We start from the raw sequence: 16,545 nt of genomic DNA, 5'->3' as shown, positions 1-16,545 counted from the left end.
AAACCATCTGGATTTGGTCTTGGTCAATTATGAAATACTAGACACTGAAACAGTGTTAGCTTGATGTAGAAAAATGACTGTTTCCAGAACCATTGAAAGAATTCTTAAAAAATTGTTAAGTCTTCTGTCTTCATCTTGTGCAATGACCTAGGTGAGATGTTTTACTATGAAGTGCCAAAAAGCAAAGCATAACGGAGCAAATCAACAAAACAGTGGTCTCATATCTCTGAAATGATGCAAGTGATGAACATTTACATGATCCTTTCAAACTCGGGTCATTAAAATATGTCCTTTGCAACGTTCCCTCCTGTGTATCACCCAGCACTATATGTCTAATTTGCTTGTTTGAAACACGGTAAGAGGCTGTAAAAACAAAGTGAGATAAGACAATGTAATTATGGCCTACTTATTTATAAGTTAATTGTAAAATGGTTTTCAACTTGTAGCAGGATTTATTCTCCCGAGTTATGATTAGCAATGAGGGTATTAGCAAGATGCATGCATGTTACTGAACCAAGAAGCCTGCTTTGAGGGCCCTGCTATGGAGTGGTTAACCATAATGCAATGTGCAAAAACTGAAGTCATTGGTTTGTACTAAGTCCAACTGTTTTTTGAGAAGCTTAATATAAAAAAGAAACTATTAAAAAGCCATTTTAAAGCAAAGCATATATATTCTCAATGTGAATGTTTAGATATTTCCATAGGAAAAATAAAAGATTGATTTACAAATCAGGGGATGCCTAAAACAAATTAAGATTCATTGGGAAAAATTGATAGGTTATGTTTTCTTCTTGTTTCTTAAACAGAGCTTGTTCAATAGTGTTAATAAACACACCAAGTCAAATTCTGATCTCTGTATGCCATCTGTGAAATACTATTCTTCAATTTATCACTACATGTTAATAAACTTCTGATTCAGGTTACAAATGTGCATGTTGGGTGAAAATGGAAAGCTGAACTGTCCTATAGATTTAATGTATGTTTATGTACATTGCATGCATTTCTTATATCACTTTAGTAACAAAATAAGGATGCAGTTGGATTTAATTATTTTCTGATTTTTTAATGAGAACTAAAGGTTTCAGATTCAGTTTTGTTTAGGTTCCCACTGCACATGAACATAATTTGTCTTTTTAAATCCAGTATACTAGTTTAAATTATTATGTCATGACATTAAAAAAGACAGAAACAAAACCCTTTTTCTATAGGCTTCCTGAAGCTAAGAGGTTACCTCAGCTCATGGACATATGAAGACACATGAGAAAGCTGATCCATAAATGAATTGCTCAGGATAGCTCTTCTGCGTACTGCACATTTTGTATCTATGAAGTTCACAAAAGATTGTTAATCGTATTCTGATTTTACAGGCCCTTAAGTTATAGTGACTGAGAACCCATATCTGTTACAAATGTGAAGGTTCATCCAAATTTCCTCTGCAGCTTGGCCTATTTAGTTACATTGGTGATAATCTCAGACTGGAGAACTTGCAGGTAATCTCATTGGATGCTATTTCAGATATTATATGTTATTCATGAGAGGCATCTTGAGGGGAAGCAAATCTGTTCTCCCACTGATGAGATTCAGAAAGACCTGTGGCTAAACCCCTTTTCAGGTCTTTGGTCTAAGGTTTGTGATCTCTCTGCAGACCACAGCCTTGCTATAGCCTGAGAAGCCAGAGAATAGAGAAAATTTCTACAGGATTAAAATGGTACCAGACTACTGGTTGAACTGGAGTGAATCAGAGTAGAAGAAGCAGCACTGGAGTCTCTTGGTTAGGCCTGCTGGTCATGAATGTAAACTGAAGTCCCACGAAACGTTATTCACTGACTTCTGGTTTGCAGACAACTGAGTCAGATTATCCTCTTAAGTTATTTACAACGGTGTATATCTATTGGTGTCAGCACCATCACTCCAGACTTACAAACAGAATTCAGGCCTCTTTTTAAAAAAAAAAAAGAAAAACTTAAACAGAAGTCTACTTCAAGTTAACAGGTAAAACCAAATGTTTTATCTCTATTAATAATCTTGACCACACAAGAAAGCCTTTGTTTCTGAATATCTCATTGTTGGTACTTTTAGAAATACCGACCTCTTCAACAAAGCCAAAAAGGGGTTCTAATACACTGCTCTAATGCATCTCATACATCTTTCTGAAAGGCAAGAGAAAGAGTGTAAAGCATCAGTGCCAGCTAAGTCAGGCTACTGGTGAATTCTCCCTGGGATCAAGTGTCATTATGTGAAACTGGCTGCTCTCGAGGAGAATTTACCCTACTATGTTGATTGGGGAAAGCAATCAAGTACCGCTGGAACCAGTTCAATGCATTCTCAGTCAACACTAGCCAGTCACCTAGGCACTGCAACAGAATCCAGCCTTTTACAGAATAACCCCCCCATGGCTAGATCTGATAGTACAAACAAGGCCAGGCTTCCTTTTCAGCAGTGGCGTTCAAACCATTTATGACTTTGACAAGGGCAGCCTCAGTAGCATGGCTGTGGCTGAATCCAGGATGAAATTTATCAAGCTACTGTCCAGAATTTCTCTCACTCGCCTTGCCACCACTTTCTCTGGGAGCTTGTCGAAAACCAGCAGGAGAGACAGCATTTCCATTGCTTGTTATGTAGCGCGGGATCCCAGCGTGAGGTGAGATGGCTGCGGGCATGGTAATTACTCCCCTTCCAGGAGCAGCCTTTCAGAATTTCCAGGCTGTTGAGCTCCTAAGAGTGGTGTTGCCATTACCCAGGTGAAATGCTTGTGTGTGTGTATGTTTTTCTCATCCTATTTAGCTCTATGCCATTTCAGCGCATCTCTGCCACCTTTGTCTTTTGCTGCCTTCTCTGAATTTAATTTACTCCAGTTCAGCTGATAATTGCAAAAATGTAAACTCATGCAGTAAAAAAAGGGAAGAGAATCAAACAAAGTGAATCAATAAAAGCCTTACTTCATACAGTAATTTATCAGCATCTACTGCAACATAATTTCCTTGAAACTCAGCACAACCGCTGGTATTTACAGAGTATGGTGGAGCTTAGACTCCAATATACAATTTTAATTATAACTGCATTCAGAAACACATTTTTCATCTAATTTTTATATTTTATATGAACTAAATAGTAAACTATAGCATTTTCTGCTTCATTTACATAATCCACCACTTGTACATTATTTCTTACTGTGGTATGGTGCTTTATGAGGATACATTAAAAAAAACTAATAAAAGTTCAATTAAACATCATAAATGTAGCCAAGTGCATATTTTAATACCCTTCAGAGATAATGCTGCTGAAGCGTTATAAAAAAACAAACTAGTGCTTTCTCAGTGTACAACAATTGCACATAATAAAGGCAGCTTAAATCATAATTCTAAATATAGGACCAGTTTCACAAGTTTAGTAAACTAGGCCCTAAAAAAGTGAGTGCTCTGGAAGGGAGAAGAACACTGAAATAAGCAACTTTAAAATTTGATCAGAGCTAGGGGCAAATCAGAAGAAACTGGTGTAGCCAGGATTAGCCAGTGTCCAGTTTCGAAGCTGTGCCAGTAGGCCCTGAACTTTCAGTCCAAGAAGGGAAGAAAAATCTGTAAGAGCAACAAAACCATGTAAAGTGAAAGGTAGGTGTATACAGCCCTGCCTATTTGCTATTTCATACTGGGACGTGTGTCAGGAGCATGTCTGACATGTTGGGTCACAGATAAGGATGGTCATCTTGGGGTAAAGGACAGAGCTGAAGCTGGGGAGCAGCCATACAAAGTAGTGTTCTCCCCTGATGTATCATGGCCTCCTGCCCATTCCACAATTTAAAATAAACACTTTTTTATGGGACATAGCACTGCTGTGTCTAGGGCATTGCACACACGGCGGGGGAGAGCCCATGGCACTGTACAAGATGGGTACCCCCAGCTATGAGAGTGTGTACTCTCATGCACACTATGGCAGACACAGCAGGTCTGGGAAGTTCAGCAGAGGAGCATACAAGTGGAGAGGGCAGAGAGAGCCATTGTGACCCATTTAAATGATAATGCTATAGGCATTTCAGAAAGACAGGGACAAACAATCTGATGGGAGGCAGGTCAAATGTAAGAAAAATTTACTCAGTCACACAACTACACAACTACTATGTTGTCAGGCTTAGTAGAACAAGGTCAAATTTTTAGATTAGATTAATAGATGAATAGTACAGATACCTAGAGAGGGAGTTACTGTTGAAAAAAATAGCAGAAAAAATTAAAGCCTGGCACCTAATTTAAATAAAATGAAGAAGGATAAATGAAGTGGAGATTCCTATTTTGTTGAAAATGCAAAATCCCTCAGCCTAACCATGTCAGTGTAGTAAAATACAAGAGACCATGAGGAAGAGTCAAAACCCACTACAAATTCCTGGGCGTGACCCAGATTCATGACTCAAAGATATCCATGTGAAATCAATATCCAGACTAAAACATGCAAGGGCGAAGTGTACAAGTGAAGAGAGAGGAATTAAAGAAGTATTAACAATAGGAACTTGAGCTCCTGTATTAAAAGCAGAGGAAGAAAACATTACAACCTTGCAGATAAACTACAATTGTGTCTCAATGTATATTAAATAGACATTCTGAAATCAACTAATTTCAGTCAAAGGTGGAGTGAAGTCCTTTGCAGTCAGACCTAGGGAGACAAGGCAGGACCACAGCAGTCCAGATTTATGTTTTAAAACACCATGGAGTCACACCTTGAATTCTCAAGGGGCAGCTGAAAAACAAAGGCAGAAAGATCTTTCTGGGAGAGAGACTACCTGGCAGCCAGCTCCTATGTTCCCGGCTCTGATGAGTGAGAAGCCACAGTGCGGGTGAAACCTTTGAGTGACAGTACTTGTGAAACCTGAGTCAGTGAATGGGGTATCTACACTGAAAGGAGCAGGAGATCCTGAAACAAAGACTCCACCCAGGGCTGCTGCCCCGCAATGCCTATCTAAGAAACTTCAGTGATTATAGGATTTGAAAGAAATCATAATCAGACACTAGAAGAACAGGAAAGCATCTGAGAGGGATTTTTGGAATTCATATTCCTCATGTGCATTAAGTCATCACATCCCCTTTCCAGCTTCATGACTGATTGTTGGTTCTCAAGATGAACAGGGTACTCCCAGGCTAAGAATGAGTTTGAACAGTCTACATATGATTCTCTAGGCCAGAAAGGTTATGATCATTTGCTAGTGTGGTTAGCTATCACTGGAAGATGAAAATATCCTTTATATGTTGAAGGAATGATCAGGAAAGCACCCAGGTTTTCCTTGGGGAATCACAGCCTTTACACCTTAGGGCCATTACAGTGAACCTTCTAGTCTAAAAGGAAAACATCTGGGTAATCATACCATGGAAAATAGACTCAAAGCACGGTCTTCAAACATATGTAAAGATATTTTACACTGCCACATGGACAGCAAAGCTGACTTAGGAATTAAGCTGCTAACAGAGGCATTAGAATATCTCTTAAACACCACACCTGTGAATCCTGGCATTATGGGTGATGAAAACCCACAGTGCTCTGTGACACAGCACAGGAAGACAAACACTGGGATTGACTTTTAGGTTTTCGAGGAGAAACCAATGCTTGCCACCAAACCTGAGGAAAACAAGCTCTGTCAAGAACTAGAGGTGTGGGAGAACAGTAAACACCATGGGAGGCTGGACGAGCCTTCTTCATATTCAGTACGAGACCTAGACTAGTCAAAGAGCTGCTGGGTTTGAAGGGTGCTCATCACCTGCTGTAGGCAGCTGCTCATTGCTCACCAGTTGCAGAGGTGAGGAAAGGCTGGGAGAGACTGGTGGGAGAGATTGTCCTCTCCTGTCTGAGAGAATCAGCTCTGCTGCCGGGACCTGCAGGAGAGCTTGCTGAGCCTTATTAGAAGACCCTTGTCCTGTTCACTGTTATGATTCATTGTGGACTAAAGATATCTTCTAGTCAAGCTGTAGAGTAAGAAAAAGGCACATCAAAATAAATGAATGCAGATGAATCCTCTTTCCCGAGTGGCAAAATTATCAAAGGCTCTTTCAAAACTGAGTCTGTCAATAAAACCATTCCTTGGCTATGTCTGTGCAAACAACATAAGCAGGGCAAGGATACCAGCTCTATCGTTTGATCAACCATGCCGTTTAATTGCTAATACTCTCCCTGGCATAGTTTTGAGGTCAGTCCCAGACAATGCTTGGGCACAGCTGGTGGACAGCATAGGCCAGGGACTGTTCTCAGGAGGCAGTGAGTGTTCTTTGTTTTGGGGGGTGAAGACAATTTAATCATATAAACGTAAGCAGCGCTGGACCATTTGCCCATAGGAACAGAGGAGGGGCATGGATGTAGCTTGTAAGTTCAAATGAGGTCCACAGCTCTGGCTTTTCTTTGATGACAGGGAATAGTGGCTATAAATTCTTTATCCTGTGAGAGTCTCCTTCTAGAGCTGATTAAGCATCTATTTCCCACCAGACCAAGCTCTCACAAAGTGTCCCTAAAAAGAAAGGAGGTAGGTGGTATTGCAGAGAACAAGCAGCTTAATTATCTGATCATGGGAAGCAGTGTCTGCTGTCTAATAGTCTAATGTTATTTTCTCATGGTCAGTGTACACATGAGAAAATTCAGTGCCACAAGTAAGAAGGGAAGGAGAAGAAGAATGGGATGGTCAGATGAAGTCTTGAAATCCCCCAAAGCCAGGAAACTGGAAGCAATCCAAAGTAAGCACATTAATTTGTGAGGAACTTAGGGTAGTAGATGTTGGTCTCTCTGACCACTGATTTTTTAGATTGCTAATGAGAACAAAGAGGAGTCAAGCTCTGTTCCTTAACTGTGCTCATGAGGATGTGCTCATGAGGACGTGCTCAGCACTACAAAAGTCTCTCTAAATACTTCAGAAGACCAGGATTGTTTGAGGCATTTTGAGCAATGCAAAGTGAGATGATTTCCAGATGTTGATGGGAGTCACAACCCAAGAACACCTTATCCTTTCCATTCTGAGGCAGAAGAACAAGGAAGAAGAGACTGAAAATGAGAGACTTGGGATTCAAGCCAAAACAAAGAGATGTGCCAAGAAGTTACCTTTTGAGGTCTTTATGAGTTCTATGCACAGGTTGAATATTTTCTGGGTATATGGTTTACGGGTTGACAAACACAGGCATGCTATCTCACAGCAGGATATGTCCCTTGGACAAGGTAGAGCTAGTGCATGTGTATGGCCCCTAAATCCATGAAGGTGGAACAATCAATCAACAAAATATGAATAAAAGAAAAAAAAAAAGCAGAAGGTGTATTATCTTGCTCCTGTAAGGCCAAAGTAAATGTCAGTGAAGAAAAACCACACCCCAAGTATGAAAGGGTAATCCACAATGCAAGTGAGAAAATAATCCTGAGGAGCACATTCTGATTTAGCCATAAGGAAAACTGGGAAGCTGGGTATGGTTTGCTCATTTTTAGACCACACATGCAGTATTTCGAGGAGGGTGTCGGTCTGTGTCCTCAGGCACCCACAGCATGTCTGTGCTTATCACTTCAAGGGCAACAGACTTTTTTCCTAAATGCAGTTATTGGGAATTGTATCATTCTATGAAATTACAGCAGGACTGAATTTGGCTTGAAGCATTATTATGTAGCCTTGAAAGTATTCTCTTCATAGAGTCAGAAATGGCCAAAAATCCAAGAAATCTTGTTAAGAATTAATACTGGAAACAGCATTGGTGTCACTTATACATGTGGCATGCTGGGCAGCTGGAAGCATATTTAGAGCAGACAGTAAACAATGGCAAACCGGGGGAAGTAGGATTTTGCCTGCCTTTTGAAGACTGCTAGCTATATTCACTTTTATATTGCAATGTATGTGCATACAGCACTCTGCCAAGCAAGATATACTTTTTATTGACCTACTTGTGTTCCAATTTATTGCTAGTGACAGCTGTTGTCAATGATCTGGAGAAAATAAATTGAGAATAAAGCAACCAGACACTGGTCAAAAAATTAGTTGTTGTTTTAAATCAAATATAAGGGATTTAATCTCTTAAAAACTATAGATTCTGATTAAAATGAAGACTTTAAAGCAATAGCTGGATTACAGTAATTCAGAACTTGATAGATGATGAGATTAAATACTTCATAGGCATAATTTTGGACAAATGCTGCCATTAGGATGACTACATAATTTTAGACCTACTGCAGTGCATAACTTCAAATCCTCTGCTGTGTACTATATGAATTTGAAAGACACTGGCTGCCATATTTAATTTGATCCTTCTAACATGTGAGTCAAATTTGTTGACATTTAACATTTTCAGCCAGTCTAATCTGCTACATTTCAGTGACTTCTCAAGGTCTAGTATAGCTGGTATTCTGGTGTTGTCTCCCAGATACAGGTTGTGGATGACAGCCGTACCACAAGAAAATCTCCCTCCTTTAGTTATCACAAGAGGCATTTAACTGTTTCTGTTTTTTTAAGGGCAAATTAAGACATACTTGATTCCATGTTTCATCTTCTTTGGCTTTTCAGATTGCTTTTTTTAATTGGCCACAAGTTGCCTGGGGACGTTCTACATGGAAGGCACTATACACGAACAGTTTTTTTGTATCTCTCTCTGAAAAGGTGAAACAGTTTTATTGAAGATGCCTGCCAGAGAAATCACATGTATCACTAATGGAGAAAGCAAGTCATAAAAGCCTCTTAGATGATAGAAATACTTTTCCTATGACACTATTCTAGGGGATAAACAAAACAAACCACTCCCCTGGTTTTTGTCAACATCTTGAGGGAAAATCAGATGAAAATACAATAGTTCTGTTGTTGTAGCTGTTTCTGATTGTTTTTTTTCTAATGCAAACAGATGAGCATGTCCTACAATTTTGACTTTTATTAGGCACACTGATCTGCCTCATATGTACATGTATAAACTGCAGAAAAATTGAAGAGTTGCAAGTAAATTATAGATGATAAAGTATTCTAAGAGACATGAAGAGTTAGGTGGTACTTCTAAACAGTTTCAAATTTCCTCAGTGGAGATTGTTGAGTGAATGCACTGGAATAGTTAAAAATAACATGAAGGCAAGTGGAGAAGGAGGGAAAATAGGAATATATACACCGGGGGAGTGTTCTCCAAAAGAGGCAGAAAAAATGATTACATTTATTCAACTTACATCTCCTTATGACTGCCTTGAATACACACAGACATTAATCTCACCAGTCTTTCCTTGACAAACAAAACAGTTACGTCCTTTTGAAGTTTATGGGAATTATTTATGCCTTGTAGCAGGGAACCTGGATTCTCTGTACGAGAGGCTGCCACCCTTCTAGTTGTCCCTGAGACCAGATGGCGTGAATAAACATTAAAATTATTATTATTATTAAATCCCAGTTCTCATAAAAAGCAGTTCCTGAGGAAATAGGGCTGTTTTTCCAGGGTTTCCCTTGGTACACAAGTTAGTGATGTTGTAGGTGAAAGTCTGGGAGTATGAAAGGTGCGTCAAGGTCACACAGCTTACAGAGCTGTGTTTGCTCCAGGCAGTCTGAGGCATAGCTTCAACAGAACTTCTTCTACACTAGAAAAATCAATATTTTCAGGCCAGAAAATTGCAAGTCAAAAAGGATCTGGATTTTCTAGATACTAGGATTTCAACCTTCAGTTTCATCTTTATGCCTGATCTAAATAATACCACATCCTAAATGACCTTGGGAAAGGAACCAGCAATTTTAATTTACCAAAAGAAAAGAAAGACAATTAGAAGCCGAAATTATTTTCAGAGGAGGAGAGCAGGGGATGTTTGAAGGATGTAGTGGAGGTGGGGAGGGCCAGGTATCCCTCCAGGTGCTCATACCAACCACTGTTACTTTCTACTCATACTCACCCTGCCTTTGTGATACCTTTTTCTGAGCAGCGGTAGCAATGACAGCAGCAGCTGTCAAGGCTCAGGGATGCAAGGCTCACATATGTCCACTCCCCTTGCTCCGAAGGATGCCCCTGTCACCCTGCCTTGCTATGGTTCTGTAGATATTGATAGTCTGATGTGTGTGTAATTAATGCCAGAGTCTCAAGGGTACTAATAAAGCCTTAATGGCCCTGGCCTGCCTCATGTGGGCCCTCACCCCTCTGCCCATGGGCTAAAGAAATCCATTTAAGCTCAGATCTGGGCCTTCACTCCCTGTCCTACTCATTGTAAATATGTCTGTATTCAGCCCTTTCACAGCCATGCTTGTGCCTGGCCATGGCCCTCATTGATCTGGACCCTGACCTGGAGACTGTCTTCCTGGCTGGAGCTCAGAACTCCCTCGTCACCGAGCCTGACCTGACTTCCTGGCCTCATCTTGGACCTACCTCATCACCATGGACTTGCTTGATGATCTATGCCCTTGGTTGAACCTGACTCCATGCTTGGGCCTGCCCTGCTCACCTTGCTTTGGTGTTGTGGGACTGAACCCCAGGCTGGCATGGCCCCTGCCCGGCATGGCCCCTGCCCTGCCAGCCATATTCTGCCCCTTGGCTCCTGGCTCCCCGTCCTTTAGGGAACAGCTGGTCCTCACTGCTCCCTGATGATTAGAGGCTTAATATATTACGAAAAATTAAAGAGTTTTTATAGTATGTCTCATTATTTCTCAATGTACAGTATTACTATAATACTTCTGGACACGTCTTAGTCCCTGTCGGACAAATTGCATTCTCTTTAAATGGAGAAAATGACATTGTTTTCTTTATTTTGAAGTCATCTGTACTTACAGATCATCAAAGATAAGCTTTGTCCTTCTGCAGTCCCTGGGTGTGCTGGACAGAGGTGACCAAGGCTCTGTTTGAGACTGGGGCTTATTGCAGAGAAGAACATTTTCTGAATTGATGTGAATTGCTTTCTAGACAACAAACAGCAGAGAAGACATTGAGGAATTGGCTACTAACTTAAAAAATTCAACTAATAAACAACAGAGCATCTTTGCATTGTGTTGTAAATTGGCAGTTAGTTTTCCCTACTACTTCTTCAGCAGGGAGTATGTATAACTGTCCTGTCACTGATAACCACAAATTTGCAGATATTGCTCAGAGTACTTTCTAAAGGGCTTGAGTTTCAATGTGATATATGGAAGAAATGGAGCTGAACTATTAGTAATGATCAAAACACTCTGAAACACAGTAGGTGAAATTATTAAAGACTAGATCTGTTGTGGTCATTTAGAAGATCAAGTTATATCTCTAGTCTTCAGCTTGCAAACTAGCATTGTACCTTGCCTTGGGAGAGCAAGGCTCACTTGTTTGTCTTGTTTCACGCTGCACTGCTGATGTGCCTGTGTGGTATGAATTTGTAGGCCAAGGTCCAGGTTTCTTTCTGCTCTGGGACCCTGACCAGCCTGAAAGATCACTGCCCTGTGCCACAGTGGAAGCACATCTCTTTTGGCAGGGTCTCACACATTATCTCAGCTGCAGCCCTGTTTTTCATGAGGCTTCACGAGCCCTTTGTCCCACAGAGTGACATGCTGTCTGGGCTACCCTGCACTGGTACAGTGCAAAGCAGAGGGCCTTAGCTTGGTTTTGGTTGATAACCACTGCCAGAAAACACTGTTCTGTTTCTGTCAGGTGACAGACAAAAACATAACAGGGAAATGGACAAAAAGCTTAAACGGATAGAAGTCACTCCCTGGCCTGGGGTCTCTGACAGAAATTCAAAGGACCACTTGGGCGTGCCAGTTAGGTGCCAGATGGAAAGTTGGGGTAAAACAAAGTTAACTTTAGCATTTATAGTTCATGAGCTCTCATCTCCTATATGACACATCCAGATCAGTTCAGCAGGCTGAAGTTTTCAGATGAATAACCAGATACATAAGAATTTTATTGCAAAGGTTGTTAAAATGTTGACCAAATGGTGCATTGCTAGGCTATGCAGAAAATCTCAGCAAAATGCATTTGCTAAGGGTGTGGATCATAAAGCAATCACCTTTTACTTTTGATTTCCAGCACATTTGCCTGTGAAGAAATTTAAATTGTTTTCAAGATATCCAGTGAATAATAATATAATTATAATTCTGAATGGGTTATAAACCTTTAAACTTATGTTTTAGAAGTTTAGAAAAATTTACATTTAATGCAAGAAAAAAATAAATTAATGACTATGATATATTAAAATGCCTTTTTACTGGAACATTTTATGTAATTAATTTTATTTAATTTACCAAAAGCACCTGCGAGATATTCTTGAAACATACAATTTATGATAACTTGGTTTTTAAAAAGTGTCCAACAATTAAGATTATAGTTACTGCTTCCCCTTCCACTCTGAAAAAATAAATATATTTAAGTATCTAAATATATGTTTAACATATACTGTGGGGCCAGTTATCCCCACAGCAAAAGGGGCTGGAAGAGACCACTGCTACAACTCACATAGTTTGTTTTCCTGAAATTTGCTTAGGCACTAATACTTAGGCTTTTGAAGCCTTTTAGGTATCAAATAACAAATGCAACAAATAGACATAGGGTAAAATATATAAATGACTTTTCTAGCAAGGAGAGGACCATGGGCCTTTCTAGCAGCAGCAGCGTGCCCTAACAGCTTGACTAGACACTCCAGCAGTGGACATCAATATGATGATATTGCTTCTTCTAGGTTTTTCACACAAAGCAGAACAGCTTCATGGGGAGGATGTGACAATATTCCGCCCTTGATCTTCTACCAGCAGTGTCCTGTAGGCTGGAGGGTAGGGTATGATTTTGACAGGTGAGAGAGAGAGAGATGTGAATTCCCTCAATCAGAAGAGCTAACAGGCTCTTTACTCCAGCATCCTAATCACAGAACTTGTGCATAAACGGGGGCAGCATCTATTCCTCTCTCTGTGCTCTGAAGGCAGCAGCTACCATGCAGTGTAGTAATATGGCCCTATCTGGAAGGGTGCTCTGGACACATTTAGCATCATCAAGACTCTCTGAATACCTACCTCTTTTGTGTTATACTATCTGAATACCTGGGCTCTGATGGAGCTGAGTTGTCAGGCTGGTGCTAAGCTGTTCACTGGCGGCAAGAGTAAGTAGAAATGTCTGAGAAAGTTGGTTGTAAGACATGTAGGAGAACTTGTCTGCAGGCACACTCATGGTTAGGCAGTGGCTGAGCAGAGGCCTTATACAGGAGAGGCCTTACACACCACACTTTTGGATGTAGGGGCCTTGCATTGTGCCCAAGTGATACTCTGGAGGCCTAAAGCTGTTTGTTTTGGGCCATTAGCTTTCACCTCTTGCTTATGTAGCCTTTGGTATTTGCTTGCTTTACAGCCTGCCCTCTTTACTTTCTTCCATGACTTGCTAAACTCCAGGTCAGAAAAAGCTGAACGTAAAATACAACATGCATTATTACAAGTTTTTTGCATAACATTCTGCAAAACTATCACGGACTGCAATACAAAGTGAAAAATATACAGCTAGGCTTTATATTGTGAACAACAGCATAAACTCACATTGAAGTCTCCAGGATGTGGCTGTGACTGGATTTCACCCTTATGTTTTTTGCTGGAGGAGATGGAAGGTAATAGACTGCTGCCATTAGGTCTGCTGGAGGAAGTTAAATCATCGTTGGAGTATTTGTGTTTTGATGCATCAGAGAGGGGAGAGATGGGTGACCGAAGCATTTTCTCATTTTTATTTATTGGTATTGCCAAGCTGGAAATGGAAATTACAGTAATGGAGTGTCACAAAGCTGGCTATGAGAAAGGTAAATGTTTTATATATTACCAAAACTTTGAATTTAAAACCTGCTGGCAGGAAAAAGTCTATTGGTATCTGGAAACAAGCTTACAATATTGGGACCCAGAGTTCATTTACAAATTTGTATCATGTTTCTCCTCTTTCCCTTCAAGGCAAATTGTAATTCTGGAGTTAATATAAAGCCTGTATCAGAGTACTTGAAAAAAATACAGAGATAAATGGCCACTTGCTCACCATTCCTTAAGGGATAGCTGGAGACAAAGATTAGGCTCTGAAGTGTACGTTCAGGTTATGGAGCCCTATTTCACCATTACAGGTGACAATTTATAAGCCATGGCAATAAAACCATACGTGAACTAAAACAGGAAATGTGTTTAAAGATGACTGGCTTGTCTTTGTGCTCGATGCCCAGCCTTTGGTAGCACTGTTTATACTAATCTAATACAGATTTTCTAGACAAAGAAAGATAGGCTGGTACTGCAGACAAAAGGAAACATATGCGAACAGTAGATGCAGAGAAATGTGAGCTGCTCTGCTTTCTAAAAAAGAAAGCTATTAACACCGACAGCATTTTCAGCTTTCATTTATTTAGGAAAAGCTTTGGATGAGGAGAAGTCAGACAGACCGTAAAAATAGGCTCAGAAATAAACTTCAGATGCACTAATTTGAAGAAAATACTTAGCTGAAAATCTTAAAGCAACACACACCAAAATAAAAGTTTTTTAAGGAATCAATTTGCATTAAGACTAAAACTGTGATTAAAGTCAGGCAGACTCTTTTAACACAATACCTTTCCCTGTCACATTTATTCAGCCTATTATTTTTTATGGACGTTTTTCACTTCTTTATAGTTACTGTATCAGAGAGTATACACTTAATGGAATAGCGAAAAAAGAATATGGTACAAACTATACTTTATTTCTGCACATCATTTCAGGGAACAGAGCTAATTAAATGTGCTCTTATCATACATTTGTCCGTTTATCTGGCAAGTCTTTAAAAACTAGCTGTCTAAGAAGCCATGAATCATAATTCAGAACCTTTCCTGTTTCCCACAGTGTACTACCTTTAAAACACAACTTGAATTGTTTTGCTTTAATGACCAATGCTGTTTACGAAAGCAAGAATCAGGGTATGTAACATGGACAACTGTGCCATTCTTCTCTCCCTAAGAAAAATAAGATCTCACTATTTTGAATGTGCAGGCTGATGCTGTCATTTCTTTCCCTCCTTTCAAACATAAATCCATGTTTAGACTAGCCATGTTTATACATCACTGCCAAAGTACAGGCCTAATGCATCCAAGAAAAGCCATATAGCTCTTTGGAAGTGTACCCAAGCCTCAAAAGCTCGGCCCAGAGCTTGTGAGGAGTACCTGAAACCTCTAGTTGTGCTGCAGACCTTCTACCTGGCCTTTGGCACATTGTGTAGGGCCTACCTAATTGTATTGTGAGCAGTCAAACTGCAGCAGCATAATCATCTTATACTGGGAAGCTGTGCAGAACAACCTGCAGTGAGCTCTGGTCTGCTTGGAGTAGGCAGATTGTGGCACCAGATGTAGATGCAAGATATTTGGGGTTTTGACATGTTTTGACACTGCAGCCTTTCTGGTCGAACAGGGCCTTGCTCAGTCTGCACCTCAGACTGTAATTCCACAGTAGAAAATGCTCATGTCTGAAGGTGTTTTTTGCTTCTCTCTTTGCTACCAGCCCTCAGCTGTGCTGACAAAACTGACTGTGTGGCTCTGCTGGGAGCTGAATAATAATAAACCGTCCGAAAAAAAAAAAGGAGAAAGAGTTCTGGTTTCAGACAAGTTTCTTGAGTGAATTTACAGCAGAGCCTCACAGACAGCTATGTGCTATAACTGGAGGGGGGATGTGCCAGGATGAGAAGCTGCTGGTTGCCAGAGGGACAGGAGGGCCTGATGTCTGCACTGCTGGTTTAGCTACAGCCTCAGTAGCTCATCCTCAGCTGTAGGAATATTAGCATTTGGTATCATATCCTACAGTAGCATAAACCACAGAAACATCTTGGAAGCAGGGCAGACCACTGAAAAATTAGCAGGCAAATATACATGTAAGAACTTCTTCCTTGCTTCTTTAATGTACAGTTGCTACGAGGAGTACTGAATATAATGTCAAGCAAAACTCAAATTACTGTCCTGCTTCCAGGAAGCACAGAATTAACCCTATGACACAGCGAGCTATGACAGCCATGCTATTCTCTGAAAATGAATGCGATGTAAAACATATGACACTGCAGTAACAGGAATGGCATTCCTGCATGCAATCACCCACAATGAAACAAGCTGTTCTGTGTATGGTTTTCACTTTATGAAACATGTGTGATGTGTCAGAACAAAGAAATCAAATGCGTATTTTTGAATAAGCACTGTATATATTAGTTTTCTCCATGATTTTTCCAGTATTAATGACAAGAATTGCTCATACTCATCAGTGATGTGTACAACAGAAAAGCCTACTACATTAAATACATCTATTATCTAATTTTAGCAGTTTGACCCCAAGAGATGCCCTGATACTACCAGAAATGTTGAAATGTTTTTTTTTTTAAATACTCATGACCAGCATGTACTAAGTAGCATGCAGCTGAACTCTGAAAAGATGCATGTCTAAGTTTGACTGCTGGAAGCCTCCAGAGAAACTCAGTATGATTGAGCTGACATTGATAGGGGTCTGTATTCACGAACCATGCCAGCAAATGCTAAATATTCATCACTTGTTTCATGTCCCGCATCCTTTGAAAATCTGATTGTTTTAAAGTCTGAGTTCCTTGTCCTAAAATACCCACTAATTACACAGAACAGGTTGCTTGTAATCTCAGAAATACTGGATCACGAATATATTTT

The 16,545-nt window shown here is 40.1% G+C and overlaps 1 protein-coding gene across 1 annotated transcript in view; it reads right to left on the bottom strand.

The window, feature by feature from the left end:
- AFF3 (ALF transcription elongation factor 3) overlaps positions 1–16,545 on the bottom strand; it is a 339,879-nt gene that overhangs the window by 28,959 nt on the left and 294,375 nt on the right. The window contains exons 13-14 of the mRNA XM_075082988.1: positions 13,430–13,631; positions 10,716–10,843 (exon numbers count right to left, since the gene is read on the bottom strand). Of these exons, the coding sequence (XP_074939089.1) occupies positions 10,716–10,843; positions 13,430–13,631 (330 nt within the window). The remainder of the gene's footprint in view (positions 1–10,715; positions 10,844–13,429; positions 13,632–16,545) is intronic.

Source organism: Phalacrocorax aristotelis, chromosome 1 (assembly GCF_949628215.1).
Source record: "Phalacrocorax aristotelis chromosome 1, bGulAri2.1, whole genome shotgun sequence".
Taxonomy (NCBI): Eukaryota; Metazoa; Chordata; class Aves; order Suliformes; family Phalacrocoracidae; genus Phalacrocorax; species Phalacrocorax aristotelis.
This window is presented reverse-complemented; position numbering and strand designations above follow the sequence as displayed.